This window comes from Nymphalis io, chromosome 24 (assembly GCF_905147045.1).
Source record: "Nymphalis io chromosome 24, ilAglIoxx1.1, whole genome shotgun sequence".
Taxonomy (NCBI): domain Eukaryota; kingdom Metazoa; phylum Arthropoda; class Insecta; order Lepidoptera; family Nymphalidae; genus Nymphalis; species Nymphalis io.
Genome location: NC_065911.1, coordinates 1,507,515 through 1,534,431, shown reverse-complemented (window position 1 = coordinate 1,534,431; position 26,917 = coordinate 1,507,515). Strand labels below are relative to the sequence as shown.

The window sequence follows — 26,917 nt, the reverse complement described above, 5'->3', positions numbered from 1 at the left end:
GGTTCCACCCACTCATTAGATATTCTACTGGCAAACAGCAGTACTTAGTATTGTTGTGTTTCGGTTTCAAGGCTGTGCGAACCAGTGTAACTACAGGCACAAGGAACATTATATCTTGGTGGCGCATTGGTGATGTACGGAATAGTTAATATTTCTTACATCATTGTCTATGGGGAGTGGTGGACCATCAGGTGACCCATTTGCCAAATCGCTTACCTATTTCATAATTATAATTATGAAATAAGTAGGTAATTTAATAAAAATCATAATTAAACTAATCAATATTTTTACAATTTTAACTAATATGATATAAAAAACAATGTATGTATCTTTGTATACAATAATAAAAGGTGACAAGCAATTTTGAATACGAATAAGCGAATTATATTTATTTATTTCGTGTATCAGCAGTTACAATAATACATAACTATAATACACTGGCCGCCAAAAAAATCGACCCACCCGTATTTTTTTACTTACAAAGTTGTTATCTTAACTATGCGACGACCTAGGTGGATTGTTTTACTTATGGGACATACATTTAACATTTTATTACCCACTTGATATTGATTTGGAGGAGTTGTAAGTTTTATTGAGGATATTTGGAATATTTTTAAAGTATTGATAAGAAAACGTTACTTTGTGCACAAAGTGCATGGTTAGTTTATTTCCAGTTCTTAACGCGGAGTCATCTCGGTTCGATGTTTATTATTGATTAAGTGTATGAAACTTTGTTAAAACAATAATTTTAATAAGTTTAAACATAAAAAATGGATACTACTGAAGCAGAAGCTGCTCAAGTCGTAGCTCTTATTCATGAGGGGTTAAGTCAGCGAAATGTGGCTAGAACACTAAAATTAAGTCGTTCAGCGGTGCGAAGAGTGTACAAACGCTACTTGGAGACTGGGGAGTATCGCCGGAGACCAGGATCTGGCAGGGGGCGTGTCACGAACCCGACCGATGACCGTTTTATTGGTTTGACGTCTTTAAGAAACCGACATCTTTCGGCTGTTGACGTTCAAGGTAGACTCCGAGAAAGTCGTGGAGTGTCTGTGAGTGAAAATACTGTAAGAAGAAGACTTCGAGAGCAAAACTTAACCCCTCACAAGCCAGCAACAGGACCAAAACTCACAGCATCCCATCGACAAGCAAGACTACAATTTGCTAGGCAGCACGTCGATTGGACACTGGACCAATGGGAGACAGTATTGTTCAGTGATGAAAGCCGAATGTCTCTAGTAGGCTCTGATGGACTACGTAACGTCATGCGAAGGCCAGGAGAACGCTACTCTCAGTGTTGCATTCGAGAAACAGTCCGATTTGGTGGAGGCTCTACAATGTTTTGGGGAGGTATTTCTTTGACGGAACGCACAGAGCTGGTTTTTTTCCGTAATCGTGCTGTTAATGCTGAAACTTACATAACGGAGCCTCATGTGATGCCTTACGCTGGATATATTGGGGATAATTTCCAACTTATGCACGACAACGCACGACCTCACGTCGCTAGAATTGTTAAAGACTATCTCAGGGAAGTCGAAATTCCAGTTATGCAGTGGCCAGCCAATAGTCCGGACTTAAACCCGATAGAGCACCTCTGGGACCAGCTAAAACGTACGGTTCGAGCACGAAATCCAATTCCAGAAACCCTGAATCAACTGGAAGCTGCCCTAACTGAAGAATGGCAACGGACCCCACAGGAAGACATTAAAAAGCTAATCAGGTCACTTAATAGGCGTATGCAGGCAGTGATTAGGTCAAGAGGAGGAAACACTCCCTATTAAAGTAAGATTTAGGCACCCAAATTTAAAAACAAACGGCATAATCGTTTTGTACACAAAAAAATAAAATTGCGTAAAATTTTGTGTTTTCGTGTTTTGTCACATATTTACCTAAAAACCTATTTTTTGCGCACTATTTCTGTTTTTGTACAATCCTACAATTGCATTTTTACATTATCAATCTTAAAAATATAAATATGTGGTAGTTTAAAACCATACGATAACTTTTTTACAAAAAATGTAGGTGGGTCGATTTTTTTGGAGGCCAGTGTACTTAAAAATAAATAATACAATCACAGAATTTACATATTTACATACACACAACAATTTAAGATAAACACCATCAGAAATTAAAATGGCTGACATAAGTACATATGACAGTCCAAACAAAAAAAAATATCGTTGATAGAGTTTCAAAAGTAATTAGTACATTATATATCAAGTATCATAATGACATAACTATATATCATAGCTGACTTCGGTTCGACATATTACTCTGTTTTATTATTATTTATGCTACTTATATATTATATTATACTGATGGGTTTGCCTCGCTTCTGTAGAGCTTCAGGGATGTTCGCTGAATTGAATATAGACTGTTTTACGCATTAATGCGAAAAAAGTCACATCCTTGGTTCACAGGGTCCGAGCCAGCTCAAACAAAATTCTAATCATGGTAGCTAACAGACTAGACTGTATTATGTAAACCGCTGTTGTAAAGTTTCGGCTGGACCAGTAAATTGTATAAGTAGTAGATAGTAATGTCTATTTTATTTTTTGTAATTTTGTATATGAGTCTTGTTACTTAAATAAATAAATCATTATTATTATTATATATATGACCATAAATAACATTAATATTTTTATTTATTTAATATAATATATTTTACATATGCGTAGTGCAACATTAATATTGTTTAATTTCCTCAACGCCAACATAACGCTTAACGCATAACCAGTGGGCATGCCGGATTACAAAGGTAAGGCTTTGCTTAATCAAATAAAAGCTATTTTATAATCAGCCGCTGCGCTAATTATTATTATATCCCCAACTGGTAATCAATAAACATGGTGTATTGAAATTTTCAATAAAAAAAACGAAAGGTATCGTGGGTTGCCCGTTTGAGAAAAAAACAAGTACAAAAAATAAATTAATTCAGAAATTAAATAAAAAATAAATGATGAAACTGTAATAAAATTTTAATTAATAATTTTAATATTACATATTGAGTATAAAAGAAAAAAAATAGCATTTTGTTATTTTAAGATAATAGACACATGGCAACATTCTTGTGTCTGTCAAAGTTTAATTCAGGCCTAGTTCAAATTCTCGAACTGTCACATACACTCCGTATGTAACGTTCGATAAGAAAATTCGGTACTAAAAAACCTTATAATAACAAGCTTTTATTTCATCCATTTATATTGAACTAATTTTTGTTATACGTAAAATGTAGCGTTTGTCCTTTCTGGGGTTACAAAGCTTGCTTCATACCAAACTTCATCAAAATCGCTTCAGTGGTATAATCGTGAAAGCGTAACAGACAGCATTACTTTCGAATTTATAATATTAGTATGGATTACATACAAAATTTTATTTTCGGATTAGATGAAGAGTCCTCTACTTATGTATTATATATATTACATACAATGTATGTAATATAACTACGGCGAGTATTGGGTCGCGGGCCGTATTTTGACAACCACTGATGCGTATGAACATTGCACTTTAACTATTAAATATAAACGACCCCTATATACCCGACCCCTTGGGCTATTATCGTCCCCAAACCTAACACAAGCTGTACGCTTAATTGGAGAGGTAAATAGGCAATGCCTTAATAACGGGCATTGTTTTTATTCATTAAAACAATATAATATTATAATATATATGTTTATAGGTAGCGAAGAAGATCAGGAAGCAACTGAAATGTTGGTCGGCAACGCGCAGAACTTGATGCAAAGCGTAAGTTAAGCTCTTATCTGTAATCTGACTGGCCCGTTGGCAGTTGCGTCCCACGGTACAGTAACAGTACCAGCCTGTGAATGTCCGACTGCTGGGCTAAGGCCTCCTCTCCTTTTTTGAGAATAATACCAATAAATGGTATTGAAAATAGGCAATATATATTTTAATATAATTGTAGGCTCAATATAATTTGCTGAGCTATATAATATTGATTTGGAAAAATTGTAAATATTATTATACCAATATTACAAGTTTGTTATATATGTAAGAAAAAAAAAACTTGTTTATAGAATAATAATATATAATGTAATAAATAAAATCTTAGGATTAGCCCAATGGGACATGGGACATTTTTTTTATTCTGATATAAAATATATTTTTTTGGGTATAACAGGTGAAAGAAACGGTGAAAGCAGCAGAGGGCGCTTCAATCAAGATTCGCACGGAGCAGGGCGCGTACCGCCTGCGCTGGGTGCGCCGCTCGCCCTGGTACCAGATATAGGCTCGCAGCATACATACGGCACACTGAATTATTAAAAAAACGACAATACGTACATTTAAAAAATTCTTCTCCATATTTCTTATACCTATCTAATCTAATATGGCCGCCAGATATCAAAATATGACACTAACAACTGTCACAGCATATGTCAATGTCGGTGGAAGAATTTATTTAATTCACGATATAAAAACTCTATGAATCAGTTCAATAAAATATTAAAAGCAAAATAGAACAGAGAAATGACACGTTTCCTGCGTCAGAAACATCTAATATGAAATTAAAATTATTTATTTAAATTCTATCCTTGTCATCAATGTCACACTTCTACAAATTATTATATTTTAGTAGTATAGTAAAACTATTGTAGTTACATTGCGTCATGTGTGACGTTCTTTGCATGTGTGGGCCTTAGTTTATTAACCATATTTACTTATTGACAAAGTCAAAAATCTTTATTCAATATAGAATTAGAACGCTTTACCGTTTATGAATGTAGATTCTAACGAGATCCGGCAAGAAACTCTATAGTTACTATAATAATATAATATTTACAATATTTTTTTGTATCTTTACTTCCAGCTGGCCTATTAAAAACTTGGCCTTTGCCTAAATATATTCAATGGTGTTACATGACCTATAATGAATTATTACAGGATGTAATCACTAATAATAGGGTAATATTTTTACAAGTGGCAACACAACACCCAATGTCAATATATAACTGTCAAATTGAAATGTCAAAATCGTAATTTTACATTAAAAAGATGTTTTTACTTGAGAAATTATTTAGAAATAATTATAATAACTGTGTGTTTATTTTGTAACGAAATATTTTAAACGATTTTCGTTATTGAAATGTGAGTGTGATTATTGAAAGAAAGTGCCATTCGTTAGTGCTTTATAGAATAATCTAGAACAAGGTCCGATATATATATATATATATTTATATATTTCTAACCGCTATATATACTTGTAAGTGTACAATAATGTAGTCTGATAATAAATTTTATATACTCTCATTGTATTTTATCGTAATAAAAATAAGTTTTTTTTTTAAACTTATTTCCAGATTTTTTTTTTGCCATATAAAATCCTATAAAAGTGCATGTTATAATAATATGCGTATTTTAATTAATTATAAACATCTCCTCTGTAACTAATCATAAGTACTTTTATATTTTTCTTTGTCTTTTTATATTGTATAATTTTAAGAAATATTTGTTTTCGATCTGTTGAAATTATTTGTGAATACTTTTAGAAATATTATAATTTTATTTTAAAGCAAAAGAAATTCCATAGTCAGTCTTAAACGGAGTTAGTTTTACATAAATAATATGTACACTAAACCGAATACAATAGATTTCGTTTATGTTATGTTACAATGTAAAATATCACAATCTCTGAAACTTAAATATTTTGTGAAACCATAGTATTTTTTGTCATCACTAAAACAAAACACTAATTAACAGCCTGTAAATTTCTCACCGCTGGGCTAAGGCCCCACTTTGATAATAAGCTTTGAAGAGTATCCCACCACACTGCTTCAATAAGGCTCGGTGAAGCAGCCAAATTTATTTAAATTAAATCATGAATATAAAGAATATTTTAACTATGGCTTACGAAGTAATATACAGGATAAAACTTAGATTAATGTTTTTCAGTGGCAGTCAGATTTCAAAGTAAGTGACGATAAGTGTCAAGTAATAGTTTATTTTAAGAATTTTGAACTAAAAAACATCTCCATTATAATATAAATAACAATATTTTATCATGATCATTCTTCCCTTTGACTTATCATTTAGTTTATATATTTAAAGAGTTGTCGGTCTAAATAAAAAAATTAAAACAATTCAACTAAAATTCAATGAATTACATTTGAAATTCAATCATTTAAAAATAATTATTTGATCTGATTTTTCATGGGATTTAACCTAATGTAACCAATTTTATGTTAAACTCTCTTGTAATTGTTTTTTTTTTTTCAACACATATTTTAATAAAGTGAATTATATTTTTGTACGAGCGAATGTGTCTAAGAAAAATAGTTTTTAAGCGAATACCTTTTGAATGTTGTGACGTATTGAAATTTTAGAAACATAGGGTAGGTAACTTGCCTTTAATAGCAATATAATATTATACATTTATTTGTCATGTAGTTTTTTTCTAGAACCATATTTATTTATACTAATGAAGCTTTTTATATTCATTAAAACATGTTTTTTTTTCATATATTTTTGCCTTTTGTAGTTAAATCTTTTTTGTCTGTCCTTTATATTTTTATTATATTGTTTTTGTTTATATATAAAAATTTAATTATTCTAATAAAGCTTTATAATGTAATATGATTTTTATTTTTCTTTTACTTTTTTTTTTGTGATTTATAATTTTTTTTATTTATAGTAGAGGCTGTGAAATAGCAAATAGTTTTTATATGAAAATTCTGAATTTCCTTGTCCTAAACTCATATTGTGTAGAAACAGAATAAATATTTTAAAAACGTTAATAGTATTATTTACAATTTGCAGTCATTTCAAATCAACATAGTTTCATAATTGTCATTTCTGTTTAAATTAAAGCATAAAACTGTTCTGACTACATGTACTGATGTATGTAAGAAGATAAAAGTAAAACTCTATAGGCGGGACAGTCTTGTGAATTTAGTTCCTTATGATATTGTTTAGTTTTTTTTTTTATTGTCATAGATTTTTTTAAATAGAATTAGCTGAGTAAATTTAGAAAGAGAAGATCTAATTAGATGCAATTTATTATATATCTTAAACTAATAAATACATATTCTTATATATTTTTAATTTCATAAACCTATTCCTCACTCTTTTAGGTACAGCTTGTAAATGTCCTACTGCTGGGTAAATTCGTATTGTAGATGATATTTTAGTTTTGGAGATCATTCAACCATGATATGATATCCACCACATATACATTGGAGGACTTAATCCAACAAACTCAGAATTCTTTTTGACTTTTCATGTACTACCAAGCATCGTCAGTTCAATCAAAAAAATACATTTTTGTATGATATTTTATATTTATTTGTATATTGCACCTCGAAAAAGTAAATGTGCAGAAATTTATGACTTTTGCAAAAAAAAAACTGTTAAAAAAGTTTTTGCTTATTTTCTGGCGAATCCATGTCTGGGCGAAATAGTATGGACTGAAATTCGGATTCAATACTCCAAAATACACAAACAATGAATGTAAAAATTACAGATTCTTTTGCCTAAATTGACCTAGCCTTTGCCTATATATAAAATCTATAACATTTATTCAAATCATATTATTTAGGAACGTAATAACAATGTAAATATCAAGAATGAACGATATCATATTTATATTATCAGATATGTGTGATAATACGACCAAATCATAATTCACACAATTATTTGTAACCTATACTATTAAACACGTTAAAAATATATGAGGGTAATTCGAAAACAAAGAACGGAAATCATTTTATAATAATAAAACTACTTTTAAAACTATAAACAACAATTTTATATTTAAAATTCATTATTTTTTTTAGGTTATGGCGTAATTTATTAGACTTAAAAAACATTATAATGTCTACACACAACCTCGTCGTTCTATTACCACGAACCTCGTCTTTTAACTTATAATAATGTCGTATTAGACGATAGATTGTCAAATTCTGTTAACATAAATCTATTCGACCCTAATTGAAATAAAATATACAATAATACACAAACATTAATATCACCCGTCCCTGTGTCTATTAAGTAAATATTATTGATACTTTTTTAAAAACATATGTTATTTTTAAAACTAGCAACACTGATAATGAGCGTAAACACCAATCGATTCTCCGACCGGCAGACGACCGCGGGACGACGTATCTGAAGCTCGTGACGCGACGTTGCCACACCGCACCGATGCTATTTCACGACAAACTTGATATCAAACTAATACGACTTGTCAGGGAGAATCCGGTATTGTACGATCACAATAATGCTAAGTATATGGACTTTAATATGAGAGAGGTGACCTGGCAGAAAATTGGCGACGATCTGAAGAGATCCGGTAAGTGACTTTCGCTTGCTTTTATAATTTACGACGGGACGTCGATACGAATTTACTATGACAACTCGAACGCGTCTCGCCTACGATTTGATAGCGTTGAAATGTTCGCGCGTTAAAGAAGTTAAAGGTTATAGACATTTTTTTTTTAAAGTATTATATTTAAATCACTTACAGAGAAAATTACAAAACAATTAGAAAAAAATAATTAAATCGAATAGGCGTACATAGTAATACAATGAATGTTACAATAGTCTAATAATATCATAATAATATCGGTACAGTGCAAGCAAGTATGGTTAGTTTGTGACGTGAAGTAGGGTAGTCCAGTTTTTGTGAAATCAATGTAAACACACACACCGATTGTTTTTATAATGGAGGAGTATTTTAATAAAATATATTTAAATGTAATTGAAATAAATTAATTAGGAAGTTGCTTTGAATTAACATTTTATTTTTACTTGAAATTTATTTTGTCATTATTTTAGGAAAGTTGTTTGATGTAATTTGTGTTAGTGATTTAAAGCCATAAATCAACTTGAATTTATTAAATTGTTCCAGCCGCTGATTGTAAAGTAAGATGGATTAACATTCGAGATGTATACAGGCGAATTTTAAGGAAAAACTTGGAACCAGGACAGCGTCCTAAAATGTATAAATATGAAAGTGAAGTTTCGTTTCTTCGGCCATTTTACAAAGACGTGACGTTGCAAAATGAAGAATTTGAATCAGACGATCGAAGCAACGACCAAGGAAATGACGATCACGGGGACGACGATGCTAACAACAGCGATAATTCAGACGTTCCCGATAAAAAACCTAAAATCAAAAGCTATTATAAGTCTAGTGTAAAGAAAAAGAAGAAGAGACGAAACTACGAGGAAGCTATAGACCCAATGAGCACGCCTACATTGAACGACCCGGTTAGTCAATCAGAATTCGATTCTACCGATCCTGTGGACGCATTCTTGCTAAGTATCGGTGCGACGTTGAGAACATTCTCGCCTTACCATTTAAATCTCGCAAAAAGCAAAATATTCTCAGTGGTTCAGGAACACGACCTTCAGCAAATAGTCGAGAAAAACCAACATAGTGAAACAACGCCACATGATATCAAAATCACTTCATCAGAATCAATTTATATGCAGTAATTGTAATTAGAAAAAAGAGTATATACTTATGTTTCGAATATTGTTATGTGTGACTATTGTTTTTGTAAAAATTACAAAATAACTCTTAATTTGTGCAATATGGGTCAAAAAAATCGAATTGACATTTCAATGTGTTGATTTTTATTGATTAATGTCAACAAGTTACGTACGTATTGTTTTAAGTATATTAAGTATTGTTAAATAAAATATATAGGTATTAATTTTAAAAATAAAGATGAGAACCCTATGTTTTTTTCTTATAACGTTTTTAAATAGTTAAATATATTTAAGTTTAAAATAAATTTATGTGTCCGAGCAATCAACTTTTTCACTAAACCACAAAAGACGGCGTCTTTCTAATTTACAATATTTATAATAACCTTCATTTAGAAGAACATTTCAGAACACTACAATAAGTCGGGTCATTATTTAACGAGAAAATAATGTCGTTTATCAATGTTGTCAATAGAGACATATTTACCAGTAATATGCTAATTGAGTATGACGTAATTTGTTTTCTGTTATATATCACCAATAATGAAAATAACGTTTGTGTGTACCTAAATAAAGAGTCGCACTGCACTGATAATGGTTAAAGCGAAATATAGACAACAATTTAAATACAATATTAGTTATAACTTGAGAAGGCTTAGTCCTCCAGACCGCAGGCGGCCAATCACAAGACAAATTAGCTTAGGGACATATTATAGTGCACAAGTGTGTGCGCAAACACAGGTGCACTCTCTATTCCCTAGCTCTCATAATCCTGGTATCCTGGGACGGCAATCCAACACGACCGGAAAGAGTTCAGGCGCAGGAACAACGGCTTTACGTACTTTCCGAGGCACGGGAGTGTACACATTTTCAATTTCCAGACTCCGGGCTGTTATTGAGAATTTTCTGACAGAAAAACCCAATAACTTTTTATTGGCCCGACCTGGGAATTGAACCCAGGACCTCCGGGTCTGCATCCTTAAATCAAACCACTAGACCAACGAGGCAGTCGAAATGACTTAGTAGATCTTAATCTTAAGAAATGAAGATCGCCGGATCAAAGTTCGTCACTGTGTATTCATATAATAATTTTATAATTCATCTCGACTATGCGTCGAAAACATAATGCAGTTGCGCAGTGTGCTCTTAGTCCACTTAGCATTGACTTATAATATACGCAATGTTACTGAACGCTTAAAAGTATAATTTTATATTTCCAAGTTGCTGTTTTGCATCATTTTTTATTGCCAAGTTGCTGTCTTGCATCATTGTTGTCAAGTTATTAAAGTAAGTAATTATTTCATTTCACGTCAATAATGACGTCAGATATGGATCCAAACTGATTTAAAATGATATAGTTGTAATAATTAATAATTGTTAGTTTTGACTTAAGCGGCTGAACAACAGCATTCTCGTTCGCTTTATACATTTTCTATGCTTAATGTAAAATTTTCCACAAATTGTATCAATATTGTAAGATAATATTATAATAATTTCTTCTTAAAACATCTTAAGATCAATCATTCTATACATAATTTATTAGAAATGTTTTCCATAGTAGGGGCAAGCTTCATCGAACGGAACGTGACGTGTCGACACGATCGAATCGATACGAGACGAGCTAAAGATAAAACGGACTAAACCTTTTCATTTCATATTAAAACTTTTTCGTTATGTATTATAAAATTGTATCACAAGTTTTATAATTATTTTACTTACCAAAGCGACTTTAAATAAATAAATAATATTATTATATTATTACTATATATAGCTTACATTATTTTTTATAACACACTAAAAATATTTTTTCAAAATATATTGATCGATAATAATATTTAAGTTATATTTACTTTACTTTAAAGTTATCTAACGTTTAAAGAAAAAGAAACAATTTTACATTAATATAGTGAAAATAGGCACCTTTATATTATGAGTGATATTTACTTGCTTATATAATGTATTACAACTCACATTATCCGCTGCAGTTGTTCCAATTTTAAGTTGTTCTTTGCAATAATAAATTTAAAAAAAAATGACGTTATAACATCCGTTTAGTTCGAATTCATTTAAAATTTATTTCAACTTTAATTTGTAGCGATGAACAATCACGTGAAATATATTTTTAACATAATTATTTAGTTGAGAAATAACAATAATAATGTATAACATCTTCACTATATGTAGTTTTGATTTCATAATAAAAACTGCAATGAGAAAACATGTCACGTAATGTTAAATGAACCACAGAGTATAAAATAAAAAAAAAAAAATCTAATTTTCGAGGGGAAATTTTTAAGCTTTATCGGCGGCTTTACTCGCACCATGATTCTGAATTGTTAAATAACTTTCTTTAAAAATGAACGATTCTCATACAAACTTTCATCTTCCTTATATATATAGGGGTTAAACTTTAGAAAGCAAGCTCCCTTAGTTCGGTTGTGTATTATATTTATTATAATAATATCGTTAAATCAATTCCTGGCATTAGCATTTTTTATGACTCCCTCAATCTTTAGAAATAGGTTACTTAATTATTACAAAATGCATAATTAGTTTTAATTAATAATTTTAATTATTATTTTGCCGATTGGTGTTTTATTATAACTATAACATTATTTACTATTTAATTTAACATTTTTTTTAAATTACTGATGATTTTTTGTTACTTTTGATTTGATTAGATTGAACCTGGAAGTGCTATGTACACTTGTAATTGACATGCATATTAGATATACTATTATTGTTTTATAAATTATTTTTTTTCAATTCTTTATATGTATGTTGTAAGTGTGCTATTACAAATAAAAATATAAATAAACTTGAAAATCCTAATGTATAAAAGGAACGCGTATGTAAATTTTCATATATATCTATTTAGGATAGATATAGTTTATTATTTAATTATTACAGCTTATTTATTATTCTCATCGTCATTAAAATATTAATATTATTTTTTAATGTTTTTAGCGTTATTTATCATCATTTAATTGACTCAATTAAAGTAAAACATACTTCCCGAAGTACTGTAACAATAAATATAATGCACCAAATAATAATAATAAAATTATTATTTATAAATTACAATATTATTAAATGTGTAAGCCAGTAAATCAACTGTGCTTTATAGCTACATAGACTACTAACGCCATCTAGTTTGCACTTTGCATATCATCTTGTCAACTAACTTTCAAAATAGAGCAACTTCTCAACTATCGTTTCTGGTTGGCGCCACTAGCGGGTAAGGTTCTGTCGCTATCTTTGAAAGGAATTTGTTACATGTCCAATAAATTTGGCTTATAATAACCAAATAAATAAATATATTGCTTTTTCGAAAAAACATGGGGGACATACGTAACTGAAAACTAAACTCGCCTAAAACAGTGGTTTACCGTATATCAATAATCAATCAAGCATGGCTTTACAACAATCATATATATAGCATAGCTTGTAAACAGTTAACGTTCAGTTACATTTCATATTTCTAGTCTCTCGCGGCGAATCAAGCGTTCAATCGGATATTATTTAAGGTAAAGTTATTGTGTGTAAATTATTTGTATGTTACATGATCTAAATTGTAGATGAGCCTTGATATAGATAAAAAGCGGTGGACTTTTTAATAATATTTGAGATATGAATATTCTGTGTATTGAAAATATCTTTTTTTTTTTCAAATCTTGTTTAATAATATTTTATTCAACACTTGGTTCTTAATATCAAAATTGTTATTAAGATAGTGTGATAATGATTAAAAATACTGATTAACTTTAACAGATAAAGATATTATTTTTGAATGACTAGGAAGTTTTCGTATCTATATATACTGAAAGGTCGACCTAGCTAAACACGAACAAAGTCGCAACGAAGTATTTCTAGTATTGGCTGCAGAAGAATTCATTCGCTTATTTATTTACTGCCTCGTTGGCCTAGTGGCCGCAGACTGCGAAGTCCTCGGTCAAGCCCAGGTCGGGCTGATGAAATGTTATTGGGTTTTTACCGTTGAAAAATTCTCAGTAGCAGCCCGAAATCGGCCAGGATAACATTATCATAATCGTAATTAATGCCGGAATTACTTATTTATCTAGGTACCTGTATATTTTTTATTAAAACATGAACAAATTGAAGAAAAGTTGCATAGAATGCGATAGGCCTTGCTCTTCAAGACAGGTTGTCTGAGGATTCATTACAAAACATGCCTAGGAGTATAACTTATTACCTAACCGAAGCGACGACAGCTAGATTTGGTATTCATATTTATAATAATCATCATGACTAATAAAAAATATTTAATTAATAAAAGATATTATTAGATAAAAAAATTGCATTAAAAACTATATCATAAATAATAAACAAGATCGATATTCTTATAAAACAAACTTTCCAGTTTTAGAAATAGCATCTATTTATATGATGGTGTACTGTACCAAATGTGTAAAGACGTAATGCCGTGTGCCGTCGCAGGGGATCGGAGCGCGGCGTGACCGCGACGTTGCCGTCCCGTGCCGTCGCCTGCTCGGAAGGTGTTACCAGCTTTTAAAACGTTTTGTAAATATTGGGAAGTTATGTTTTTAAAAAAATACAATTTATAAAAATACATTTATAGAAAACCGCGATCATTGTTATTTTTTTAACTAAAAATAATCTGTTTTTCCAGATTTTAAATATTATTTTACTCTAATAAATTACATTTGACAAAATATTATGATAGATTTAGTTATTAAAACACATGAGTATTCCACCAACCCGCATTATAACTATAAAAAATGGACATAAAAATAAAAATTGGAGCAGCATGCTAGAATAAGTTCCAAAAGAAAGCAAAAGCTCTTTCTTTCCAAAGCTCTTTCTCCTAAAGAAAAAGGAGATGTTTCATACAAAAACAAGAATGCAATTCAACGTACATTCATTTACATTTAACGAACTCAATTTACATTTAACGAATGATGATGATTGATTATAAACAATTAATGAAAATTTCCATTATTCGTTATAGTTTTAAAAGTAATATGAATAAAAAAAAATCTGCTTAAAGCCCAACTCACTTTCAGACCTAAGTTTCAAAGCCTCTTGTGTCTCTTAAAAACATATATTTAACTCCTACCACCGACACGTTAGAACATTAATTGAACAGCTATAATATTTTTGGGTAACTATTACTTGTATGTTATCACCCAGACAGTATTTCGGTAAAAAATATTCGCGAACTGGCAACACAGCGCCGCGTCGCAGTCGTCTCAGACTCGTTACGCGTTAACTACACAATGCCTTTACCATTCAACAAGAACTTAGATTTAAAATTACTGACATTAGTTAAAGACAACCCGATTATTTACAACTCAAAACACGCGAAATATCTAGATTTTGATACGAGAGAAGTCGTCTGGCAGAAAATAGGTGATGCCTTGAACCGTCCGGGTGAGTTTTGTAAATAAATATTTAGTTTGTGTGGCGCTGTGGCGTACGAATATTTTATTGGTGTCACAGTCGTTCGGAATTTGAATTGGGTTTTTAAATTTTTATGTTTTTTTTATTGAAATTTTTATGAACTTAATACTAAATACTTACGTATTTATTGTTATTATTATTTACGAGAGATTAATATGAAAAATTACATAGACCTGTTCAATTATGTTTAGATAGTTTCGATTCATAAACTGAAAGCAATTAGTGATAATTATTTAATATTATAAAGTATAGAATAAATAATTAATAAGACTAGCTTGCGATAGAATCCATGTATTATATAATATATATTAATTATAATATAATTGTTTTGTTTATTACGGTAAAATATATAAATTATCTTTGTGCGTTAGATAATGTTCTGTTTTTGATACTTTAATACATATATATACACAATAGTATGTAATTAAATATACAGTGTATTAAATAGATATCTAAATTCCAGAATGTAGATTAATTAATGAGCAAGATCGCAGGAATGTTAATATAAGCATTGTGTTAAAGATCAAATTTCATTGTTTCGAATCGCATTCGAATATTACTTAGTTTTAAACAATATATTCAATTACTAAATAAACGGTAAGCGTTGATATTATTATTTATAATGACGGGAACTATTTTAGTTAAAATGTCAAGCGTTCGATAATAATAATAATAATATCCTGGGACATTTTTCACACACGGCCATCTGATCCCAAATTAAGCTTGTACAAAGCTTGTGCTATGGAAACCAGACAACTGATATACTACATATACTACTTTTCTTTTGTAAATACATACTTATATAGATAATTACACCCAGACTCAGGACAAACAGACATGTTCATGCACACAAATGTCTGTCCTGGGTGGGAATCGAACCCACAACCTTCGGCGTGAAGGACTCCAATACCTCTGTTTGTCAAAATATATTTTTTTTTTCGTTGTCGATTAACGAACTTTAATGTTCAATAAAATTTGATATAAGAATAGAAAAAAAAGATTGTACGAATAATGCAAATTCATATATATATATATATATATATATATATATATATATATATATATATATATATATATATATATATATATATATGAATGTATTTTTATATATATATATATATATATATATATATAATATATATATATATAAAAAAATACCACTCATCACGAGATCTTAACTATTCATTCGATTAACTTGAAATATTGTCAGAGTTTCCTTTCCCGACGTAGACGCTCGCTCAATTTTACGCCAATCCTATCCAAAACATTTTTCTTCTTATCTACACGTGCGGGACGATAAGCTTCCATGTAGATATCGCTCGCGTATTTGAGGGAAGGGGGGTCTGGTTCTAGGTATAAAAAGGAGCCTGGGTTCTCCCTGGGCTCAAGCTTGCTTTATACAAAATATTATCAAAATCGGTTCAGTGGTTTAGCCGTAAAAGCCATAGATAGACAAGAGTTATTTTCGCATGTATAATCTTAGTAAAGTCAAGATAGATACTTCGGCTAAAGTTAAGTTTGAAGGGAGCAATAGCATTTATAATCTTATCAAAATTGAATTAATACGTATTATATATCGATACATGAGTAGTGGCGAAATTAATCGTTTATCTAAATCTAACGGTCCCTGTTAACATTTTATCTGGTATTTTTAAGGGGCCTTTATAGGCAGCCTATATGTCAGCCTAACATATATTTAAAACACACCAACATTATTTGATAGTTTGTATGTTTATATGTTTGTTACTCAATCATGTTCAAATAGTTGGACGGTTTCTTAAAACGAAATATGAGAACAAGAAAAATGAATGTGTTTTTTTATGAAATGATGATGATGGTATGAGGACACCATCGTCCAGTATTGGCGCCGTAATAAATATGCAGTGTAATTACAGGCACAAGGGACATAAAATCTTAGTTCCCAAGGTTGGTGGCGCATTGGCTATAAGCGATGGTTGACATTTCTTACAATGCCAATGTCTAAGGGCTTTTGGTGACCACTTACCATCAGGTGGCCCATATGCTCGTCCACCTTCCTGTTCTATAAAATAAATAAATAAATAAATAAATAAATAAATATTAACCATTCCTTACATTGTCCATGCACCCACCACCAACCTTGGGAACTAAGGTCTTTTGCCCTTGTGCCTGTAGTTACACTGGCTCACTCACCCGGCACATGACAATACAATGGATTGCTATTTGGCGGCATAATATATGATAATAGATAATGGACTTGCACAAAGCCCTACCACCGAGTAATTATTATAATTACATACAAAACAATATAAATCTGCCGCCTGTAAACTTTAAGTTTAATTTTGCATTTTTTTATATCAAATGATAGCATAAAATTAATATCCACTTGACGTATCATCTTTATTTTAGTATATACATAAGCGCTGCGATAGTTCCATGTCGGAAGAGTAATACGTTGACAGGTATTACGTATTTTATGTCCTCAATAACGGTAACAGTAACAGCCTGTTAATGTCCCACTGCTGGGCTAAGGCCTCATCTCCCTTTTGAGGAGAAGCGCTCCAATGCGGGTCGGTGGAATACACATGTGGCAGATTTTCAATGAAATTAGACACATGCAGGTTTCCTCACGATGTTTTTCTTCACCGTCAAGCACGAAATGAATTATAAACACAAATTAAGCACATGGAAATTCAGTGGTGCTTGTCCGGGTTTGAACCCACGATCATCGGTTAAGATTCACGCATTCTAACCGCTAGGCCATCTCGGCTTATAATGTAAGTGTCTCCTTAATTATTTAAGTAACTATAGGCACATATATTGTAGGTACAGCATAACGTCTTGTTCCAAATGTTGGTAACGTATTAGCGATGTAAGGAATGATTAATTGGGCGGTGGTGATCACTTACCATCAGGCCCATTTTACGAGTTCGTCTTTTTTTTTTCGCTGGAAAAACGCGTTGACGCGTTTCCCCCACTTGAAGTGGGGGGGTATGTGGGACTCGCCGGCGCCGAGCATGCGCCGGAATACCCACTAAAAAACCAGCGGTACCCACACCGCCTTTTCGAGGGGCGTCACGGGATCGCTTGCGCATACTACCGTGACGCCCCGACGGTTGGCCCGCCTCTGCAGGCTTCCAAATCGATCGATCGTATTAGCAATGTAAGGAATGGTTAATGTTTCTTACATCGCCAACGTCTATGGGTGGTGGTGATCACTTACCATCAGGCCCATTTTACGAGTTCGTCTACCTCATTCATAAAATAAAGATTCCATTCGCCAATCTGAATTGCAACACGGAACTTCGTTCTAACATTCGATGTAGGTTTTTAGCAACTATTAAAAAAACACATATAAAACCCTTCTAAAAAGTAACCAAGAAGACATCTGTTATTATCATAGTATTAATTCCCACATAAACTTCTACGTTAATTGCCAAAAAACGTGTAATTATAGAATTATTCATTGTTAAGAATTTACGAGACATAACAATTGCTTACGATAATATTTTAAAGAAGATCATCGGCTTTAGATTTATGTTAATGAACAATATTTATGCTAATTTACAATACGAATGTAAAAAAACTACGGCTATTATTTATTTTATAAACTAAGGCTGTTATTTATTTATTTCTGCTTTTCTAATCTTTTAAAAAATGGAGTTTAATGGAGTGTCGAAGCTTAATTGCTTATAGTGTTAATTGCCAAGTACTTGTCATTCGTATTATTATATATATGACATTTTCTTAGTCCGATATCGTCATTATAATAATTAACATTGTTTTAAAGAATCTTAATTGAATCGCTTTTTGGTTGTCTTAAAATCCTTGTCTAAATTGAAACAAAATAAGAAGTCGTAAGCGCGATAACATACACACAGCGCCATCTAATAGAGGAATTACAACTTAAGCGTTAATAATTCCTTACTTTAAAATTTTGTTATGTATAGTCTATTTTATTAATATTTTATTAGGTTATCATATATATTGAATTTGTTTGACATCATTCTGTCTATTGACATGAAATTGAAGCTCGAGATCAAAATATATAAACTAGGAAATAATATATAATTTAACTAATTCATATTAACTGTTCAAATTTCAGCGCAAATCTGCAAAACACGATGGGTGAATATAAGAGACATGATGAGGCGGAAGATCAGAGATAGACTACGTAACCCAAACCACAGGAGTTACAACTACAAATACGAAGAGGAACTTGCCTTTATGCTGCCTTACTTCAGGGAAACCAACTTGAATAGTTCAAACGATGAATACGCTGATTTCTTTGAGGATGCTAACAATTGTAACGTAGAGGCTGACGTCTTCGACAATGATACTGAAGAATTTCGTCATGAAGCGAGAGAAATCAAACCGAATATCAATTTTAGGAAACGGCAAGAAGATTCTGGATCTTTAGGCATTGGGAGTGACACATTCCAAGAACTAAATCCAGCAGATCCGTTAGATGTATTCCTAATAACGATAGGTTCGACGCTCAGGAAGTTCAGCCCGTATTACTTGAACCAGGCGAAGAGTAAGATATTCCAGGTGGTCCAGGACTATGAGTTGCAGCAGATCGTGAATAAGGACGATCAGCCGGGCAGTAGTGACGTTAAAAGATAATAATGGATGTTTGAAAGGACAATTTTATAAAATATTATATCTATTTGGGATAAATGGAAAACAATTTTCTATCATGTGTTTTAAAAAAGCGAGAAATTATTGCTTTTTAGACTTTCTAATTCGGTATTTTGGGTGAAATATTCATTAAAAATTTGTATGTAACGTTTTTAATCGTTAACTAAAATATCGAAAAATATACGTCCCAAGTCAGTTACGTAAAAAAATTTTCTGTTTGGACTGTTGTTAAAGCTGTTTTGATGAATTGTAACTTGTTCAAATATAAATCGCTTCGATTCGAATCGAATTATCTATATTTAGTTTATTTAATTCTTGCTGCACTTTTATCTATTGTGCCATATTTAACTATGCTCGTAATTTGCAATCCGACTTTCATTCATCCATTCAATACTCACCCGTGAAATGTTGACAAATGTCTTATGGTTTATGCGTGTGTTCTAGAAATGTCGCATATCACTTTCTGATATTACACGAGTCTACTAATCCTAGTAATATATGACATACTATATATGTATATACATCGCACACATTTTTTGAACGTAAAATGTTCCGGTCCAAACGAACGTAAACCGGTTTTTACTGGTTACATGTTGTTAATATGGCGGATGGTTGTCTTATTTTTTTTTGTTTGTTGTTGATTTAGCTGCTAAGTGAAAGTTTTATTAAATAGTTTTATACAATAAGTCTTTTAATTTATATTAAATAAGCATTTTTTATTCCATAGGTTTCACAGACAAATGGGCCATGTCATGGTAGTTTTCATTATTGGCCATTGACATAAGCGCTATAAGAAATACCACTTGGGAACTAAGATGTCACGTCTCCTTGTGCCTGTAATGACATTGGTTCACTCACCTTTTAAATCAAAAGACCTAGTCCGGACTTAGAGATCCAAGGCCCTTATGCACTTTGACATTAGGCCTAGGCATAAATCTGGGGCCTCGAAATCCAAGAATAATAAGTTACTTAAGCGAATTTGCTATTTAGAATTAACTGATTATTCTACTGCTACAACCGTTAAGATCTCATGATGGATTTGAAGATGGTGAAGGGGCGCCGAAGAGCAGTCAATCACAAAGCTCGCTGATCTACGCGCAAGTTCTTTTTAAAGACTAAAATTTCTTAATGTATTTACAGGATATACAAATAAAATTCTTTTTACTTTATATCAGGTGGATGTATATAGTTTTATGTCATCCACTATAAAATAAATTTACTTAAATTATAAATATATATTTTTTATAATTGATGACACTTAAATGCAAGGTGCGTGGTACGGTTTCCTAAAATAAGTAGAATTGACTGGCCGGTTGGCGTGGTTGGTAGATACTTTCACGCCAAAGGTTGTGGGTTCGATTCCCACCAAGGACAGACATTTGTTTGGATAAACATGTCTCTTTGTCCAGAGTCGGTGTAACTATCTATATAAGTATGTATTTACAAAAGAAAAGTAGTATATGTAGTATATTAGTTGTCCGGTTTCCATAGTACAAGCTCTGCTTAGTTTGGGTTCAAATGGTCGTGTGTGAATAATGCCCCAGGATATTATTCAAATAAATTATTCAGGAATGTTCGAAATGAAATAAAATAAATTTTTCGATTGCGTATATTTAGATAAAACAATTTATTTCAATTTTGAAGATTAATGAACTAACATGAATCACGTATTAGTAATACGATCGTTGGATCCACTTCATCCTGCATCCTCGCTGGGACATAATTTTCACTGAGGCGCTGGCAGCAGCCTTCACCACCTCTTGGATCTATAACATATTTTATAGAATATTAATTGAATTTTACTGTAATATGAACTTCAGTAGTGCGATCGATAGTAGTCATAACGCCTACATTTTCCATTCTCAATTCAATTTAAAGGAATTTCGGTTTAAAGATTGATTTCATATAAAGAACTCATTTTAATTCACTTATAATGAGAAAAAAAAACAATTTTTAAATAAAATATATATAAAAAATACTCTGTTTGAATGATGTAAAAACAAAACTATAAAAAGTACTAAAAAATGTCTATGATCTCATATATCTTCCAGAAATAATAAGGATTTCGTCTAGAAATAATAAATAAATATATTCGAAATAATGAAATGTAAACGCACCATTTTAAAAGTAATATTTTGTAAGTTAATATATTTGTTTATATTTTTAAACATGTTTTCTCATAGTTTTTTGTCACTAGGTACATTGTTTAATTTTAAGAATAACTATTCTTGTTTTGAGTATTATTGTTATTATAAGTCTTTTGTCTTTGTATATACAATATATACTATTAATTGTCACCGAGTTCATTTACAGTTCACATAGACCTTGCTCACACGCAGCCTTAAGCCTTTGATACAGGCTGCCGGAACTAATCAAAGATAATAAGATGTCACCATAGACAATTTACTACTTTTAAATTATTTGGCATATTCCTAATACTTAATTTATATATATCTAAATATAAAGATATGTTATTGTATAAATTCTCTGGTTTACTTACACTGATCATAAGATTTTGTGCATTACCCACAAGCATATTCATAGCTTCTTGGTCTTCTACGCTTCCTGAGAACAAAATCAATACATAGTCAATCGGCTTCTTATTATTCGAGGTGTAATACGAAGGGAGACGAATGACACATCATCATAGTAGCCGGATAACGTGTTCTGAAGGCCTCAAGGATTCCTCAAGGATTTCCTCGATGGCTAGTCACAAGCTACCTACATCCAACGGCTTAAGCGATCCTTGCAATCTTGTAGATTTTAAGTTTGATACAATCGTTTAGAAATATATGTTTTAGTACCTTGATGTCCAAGAGATGAGCTCTTTACTGTCGTCAGCATCTTCAACTGGCCACTGATGGTCGGTATGCGATCACATACTTGCAAAAGATTCTGTGGGATAAAGTTATATTAGGGTCTGCTGTGCGGCTATGACTGCCTCTTTGGTGGCCATTGGCATAGTTTTAAGGCTACAATATCCTGTATGTATACCTCTGGTCATGTCAATAAAAATATAATTATGTACTTAAGGAAAAATGTCCACCGCAGTTGGCTAGTCTACTTTGAGAACAGCCGTCAATTTTTTATATGGACTTTTATATATAATAATAATAATAATAATTTTCAAACGAGAGGCATTGACCTAGCAGTAAGGATTTTAAGAGTGGCTATTTGACAGATTTTCAGTAATGCTATTGTACTCACCGTCCTGATTCTCATATCTGAACATTCCAAGGCCAGCTTCTTCGCCAGATCTGCGACTTGCCTAGACTCAGCCACGATTGAGTTTGACGTATTTATTAAGTCTCGTTTATTACCTGCGGATTTCAATACAGCTTAACAAATTTGAAATAGGTAAACGTAAGGGATAATGGGCCACCTAATGTTAAGTAGTCATTGGCGTAGTAAGAAATATTAACCATTCCTTACGTTACCAATAGGCCACCAACGTTGGGAAATAAAATGTTATGTTCCTTCTATCTATAGTTACACTGGCTTACTCACCCTTTAAACCGGAACAGAATAATACTAAGTATTGCTGTTTGCTGGTAGAATATCTGATGAGTGTAGGGAGGTGGTACTTTCTCAGATGGGCTTGCGTTAAGCAATAACATACTATATAGTACGTATATTACCTATAGTATATATATACCCTAGGATATATTATATTTATTAGAAGAAGTCTTCCATTGTACAACCAACTGTAAGATATTAAATTTAGATTTAGTGATATTGGTTACCCGTGTTCATGTAGTCGGAGAGCTTCGCCATGAGTACTGCAGTTCTTTTGGCGACCGCCACGATCTCGTTGTCGCGGGCCGACCAACCTCGTACCGCCGAGTGCAAGTCCAGCGCCGCAGCCTGACCATATTAATACATATATATTAATACATACAGTTTGAAGCGGTGTATTGTAAATATTTAGCCAGATACCTAATTAGGCGAGATTCTACCATAGTATGCTGCTTTAAAATAGGCGGTATCTCAGTTATTTTGACAAAACTAATAAAGCGGAGGTTAATTTTTTTTCTAACAGATAAATTTAATAAATTAGGGAATATTGGTGCTTTGAAACATATTTGTGGAATGGTTCATAAAAATGATATACTTACATAAATAGGCTGATCTGGCTCTGGTTGTTTCAAGAAGATATTCTCTCCTCCCAAAACAGATTCCACTTGCCCAGTTCTTCTCATAATCTGTGAGAAATTGCAAACATTTTATAATATCTTCGAAATATAAAATCCTAAGCTAAATTATCGCCATAGAACAATTATTTAATTATAAACTATATCCTAATAATAATAATATCCTGGGATATTATTCACACACGGCCATCTGATCCCAAACAAAGTAGAGCTCGTACTATGGAAACCAGACAACTGGTATACTATATATACTACTTTTCTTTTGTAGATACTTATATATAGATAATTACACCCAGACTCAGGACAAACAAACATGTTCATGCACACAAATGTCTGTCCTGGGTGGGAATCGAACCCACAACGTTCGGCGTGAAAGGCAAGCATCTACCAACCACGCCAATCGCCCCTCAACCATTTATAAGTTATCAATAATGTTTACTTCAGCGGTGATATCTCTCCAATCAGCACGCATCGTATCCGATTGCTTGGTTTCAACAGCCGTTTTGATATCGATGAGAGTCTTCTTCAGCTCAGGGTCGTTGCGGACGAGGTCTGAATGCATTCCGACGTCTACCACTCTCTTACAAAGCCTGCATGATAATAATGTTCATGATATTTCGATTAGACTTCGTTTAAATAATTTCGCGCACGGTCTTTTTGGCCGAGATGGCCTAGTGGTTAGAACGCGTGAATCTTAACCGATGATAGTGGGTTCAAACCCAGGCAAGCACCACTGAATTTTCATGTGCTTAATTTGTGTTTATAATTCATCTCGTGCTTGACGGTGAAGGAAAACATCGTGAGGAAACCTGCATGTGTCTGATTTCATTGAAATATGTGTATTCTACCAACCCGCATTAGAGCAGCGTGGTGGAATAAGCTCCAAACCTTCTCCTCAAAAGGGAGAGGAGGCCTTAGCCCAGCAGTGGGACATTAACAGACTGTTACTGTTACGGTCTTTTTGATTAAAGGCTTTAAATTTGTGTTATTTATTATGCCTCAAATTCCTTTTGTTGTACGGATCACATGTTATCAATCCTATGTTACTATGGATGCTTACAAGCTTATAATTCACTATCAGTATGTGTGGGTGAAATCTTCTACTAACCTCAAAATAACTTTGGGCGAATGAACGCTTTTCTGAGGGTCATTATGGGATTCTTCTTTAATACGCTGCATAGTTTCTCCTGAAAGAGTCATTATTACAAAAAATTTATAGAGAATTTATAGAGAATTAGAGGAGCTGTGTGCAAAAACACCGTCATATCTCTAATGCAAATAGTGGGCGTTGTTGCATAAATTTGTTCAGGCGTCAGCCCGACCCCAACAAGTTGCCGCCTTTTTTAAATTCAAAGATAAATAGAATATTTTATGAGTATGATTAATATTACTTTATAACACAAGTTGCTATTACACTGGCTTAACGGAAAATGTGCAAGCTGTAAGGTGCTATCAATGTGTCCCTAGAGATTTCTCGCATTTCATGCAAAAGCAGGCTGGCTCTACTACAGGCACTCTATGCTTATTTCTGTAACTGGGTTACATAGTACTATTAATGATAAAATTGTTAAGAAACTACAGTTCATTGGCGCAAGTACTTAAAATTTATTTTTGTGTGTGAGTGAAAGTTATGTAATGTCATGTTCCTCATTCAAACAAAAAATTACCTGCAGCTTGCGAAAATTCAATTGGATCGACAGCTTTGTCACATAATTCTCGAACCCTCGACAAAGAATCAGCATACTCGGCTAACAATTTCTGGTAGTGTTCTATAGCGAACTTGAAAAATATATTTTTATTATTAATTATCACAAATACTAAAGTATAAATAACACACTTACACAGAAATGCGTAATATGTGTGCGTGTTTGAGCATTGAACTTGCACACTTGTATATGCATTCATAATCACTTGTAAGATAAGCGTTGTATAGTAATATAAAATACCTTGTCATCAGGGCTCTGAACCCTTTGCTGTGCCGCTTTGACTAAGGAAGGCGCTAACAGCTCCACCTGCAAATTATATTAGAAGTTTCAAGAAAAGAACTGACGACATTTTGTATCACGTTGATAATTTTATATGAAATCAACTCTTTCATTGTTTTAGTAACTAAATTATAACGCTGATCACCTCGGGATTCAAACACAAAGTCAGTCAATCTTATTATCTTTTTCATTTGAAAAATTATTAGTAGCACCCTGGAGTTAATAGCTGGACGTAGGACTGTAAAAGGTTATAATCAACATGGCTTTCATTTGGCATAGGTACGAGGTCTATAGACAATGAACCATTATGGGATTTTGACTGCAATGGTATTGAATTGACCTGGTCACTAGTCTTCATCAGCTCGTGTCTAGGCGCGTTGCCGGTGTCCGCGACGAACCTCGCCGTTTTTGTAACTCGACCCAGCTGCGCTAGGAGTTCTGCTATCTTCTTTTCCAACAGGAACCTGCGTTTCTTCTCATCTAGAATTAACAATTTATACATTCATTTAACAAGAAAAATATCAATGTATTCCCGAGACAACACGTACACGACAGTGTAAAGCCTAATGTGTGTCTGTATTCGTTAATAATGTGTGTTCGTAATCGTTCTTTGATATTCTAGCACCATTTTTATAAAATTTTGTCTTAATTGACCTCTTAATATAGTTTGCCTAGAGATCATTCTAAATGTAAGGCGAACTATGCATTCTTTATACCTGTTTTTCTTTTGCAGCTCAGCATATTTACTCGCTTGTAACTATGTGTACAATAAGGATTAAATAAATAACTGTCTTGTATATAACTATTGTACATATATGAATAACATAATGACTTAGAAATAATTGCCAGTTTGCCAATAATTACTTATATATTAAATACATTTTTTGGGTTGGTGCCATCTTTTTAACAGTTATTATACCACCCAATAACAAAACTTTGTATTGGTGTGTTCTGTTCGCGGCATGTGAATCAGTGTAGTTATTAATATTTCTTACATGGCTTTCTTTGAATAGTAGCGTATTTAAAAATTCGGTGCACCGAGCATAAAAAAATACTCCCCTTGAATTTAAGGAAGCCGAGATGGTGGTTAGAACGCGTGAATCTTAACCGATGATCGTGGGTTCGAACCCGGGCAAGCACTACTGAATTTTCACGTGCTTAATTTGTGTTTATAATTCGTCTCGTGTTTGACGGTAAAGGAAAATATCGTGAGGAAACCTGCATGTGTCTAATTTCATCGAAATTCTGCCACATGTGTATTCTACCAACCCGCAT

The 26,917-nt window shown here is 32.3% G+C and overlaps 4 protein-coding genes across 7 annotated transcripts in view; 3 read left to right on the top strand and 1 right to left on the bottom strand.

The window, feature by feature from the left end:
• The window catches only part of LOC126777971 (vinculin), a 56,442-nt gene extending 51,969 nt beyond the window's left edge, over positions 1 to 4,473 (top strand). The window contains exons 24-26 of one of the 2 annotated variants that reach the window (XM_050501328.1): positions 2,738 to 2,758; positions 3,680 to 3,744; positions 4,139 to 4,473. In XM_050501328.1, the coding sequence (XP_050357285.1) occupies positions 2,738 to 2,758; positions 3,680 to 3,744; positions 4,139 to 4,246 (194 nt within the window). In that variant the 3' untranslated portion in view covers positions 4,247 to 4,473. The remainder of the gene's footprint in view (positions 1 to 2,737; positions 2,759 to 3,679; positions 3,745 to 4,138) is intronic. The other variant, XM_050501329.1, reaches the window with a different exon arrangement.
• Positions 4,474 to 8,099: 3,626 nt separating this feature from the next.
• LOC126777992 (uncharacterized) lies at positions 8,100 to 9,659 on the top strand. Its single transcript, XM_050501364.1, has 2 exons — positions 8,100 to 8,302; positions 8,861 to 9,659. The coding sequence occupies exons 1-2, from the start codon at positions 8,155 to 8,157 to the stop codon at positions 9,448 to 9,450; spliced, it is 738 nt and encodes a 245-aa protein (XP_050357321.1). The 5' UTR covers positions 8,100 to 8,154; the 3' UTR covers positions 9,451 to 9,659.
• Positions 9,660 to 14,671: 5,012 nt separating this feature from the next.
• Positions 14,672 to 20,164, top strand: LOC126777994 (uncharacterized). Its single transcript, XM_050501366.1, has 2 exons — positions 14,672 to 14,856; positions 18,971 to 20,164. The coding sequence occupies exons 1-2, from the start codon at positions 14,703 to 14,705 to the stop codon at positions 19,489 to 19,491; spliced, it is 675 nt and encodes a 224-aa protein (XP_050357323.1). The 5' UTR covers positions 14,672 to 14,702; the 3' UTR covers positions 19,492 to 20,164.
• A 936-nt stretch (positions 20,165 to 21,100) lies between these two features.
• Positions 21,101 to 26,917, bottom strand: part of LOC126777961 (talin-1-like) — a 50,157-nt gene continuing 44,340 nt past the window's right edge. For all 3 annotated transcript variants that reach the window (XM_050501283.1, XM_050501284.1, XM_050501285.1), the window contains 11 exons: positions 25,983 to 26,122; positions 25,604 to 25,669; positions 25,325 to 25,436; positions 24,766 to 24,844; positions 24,097 to 24,247; positions 23,622 to 23,708; positions 23,250 to 23,370; positions 22,714 to 22,826; positions 22,311 to 22,401; positions 22,007 to 22,071; positions 21,101 to 21,272 (listed from right to left, as the gene is read on the bottom strand). In XM_050501283.1, coding sequence (XP_050357240.1) covers positions 21,177 to 21,272; positions 22,007 to 22,071; positions 22,311 to 22,401; positions 22,714 to 22,826; positions 23,250 to 23,370; positions 23,622 to 23,708; positions 24,097 to 24,247; positions 24,766 to 24,844; positions 25,325 to 25,436; positions 25,604 to 25,669; positions 25,983 to 26,122 — 1,121 coding nt within the window. In that variant the 3' untranslated portion in view covers positions 21,101 to 21,176. The remainder of the gene's footprint in view (positions 21,273 to 22,006; positions 22,072 to 22,310; positions 22,402 to 22,713; positions 22,827 to 23,249; positions 23,371 to 23,621; positions 23,709 to 24,096; positions 24,248 to 24,765; positions 24,845 to 25,324; positions 25,437 to 25,603; positions 25,670 to 25,982; positions 26,123 to 26,917) is intronic.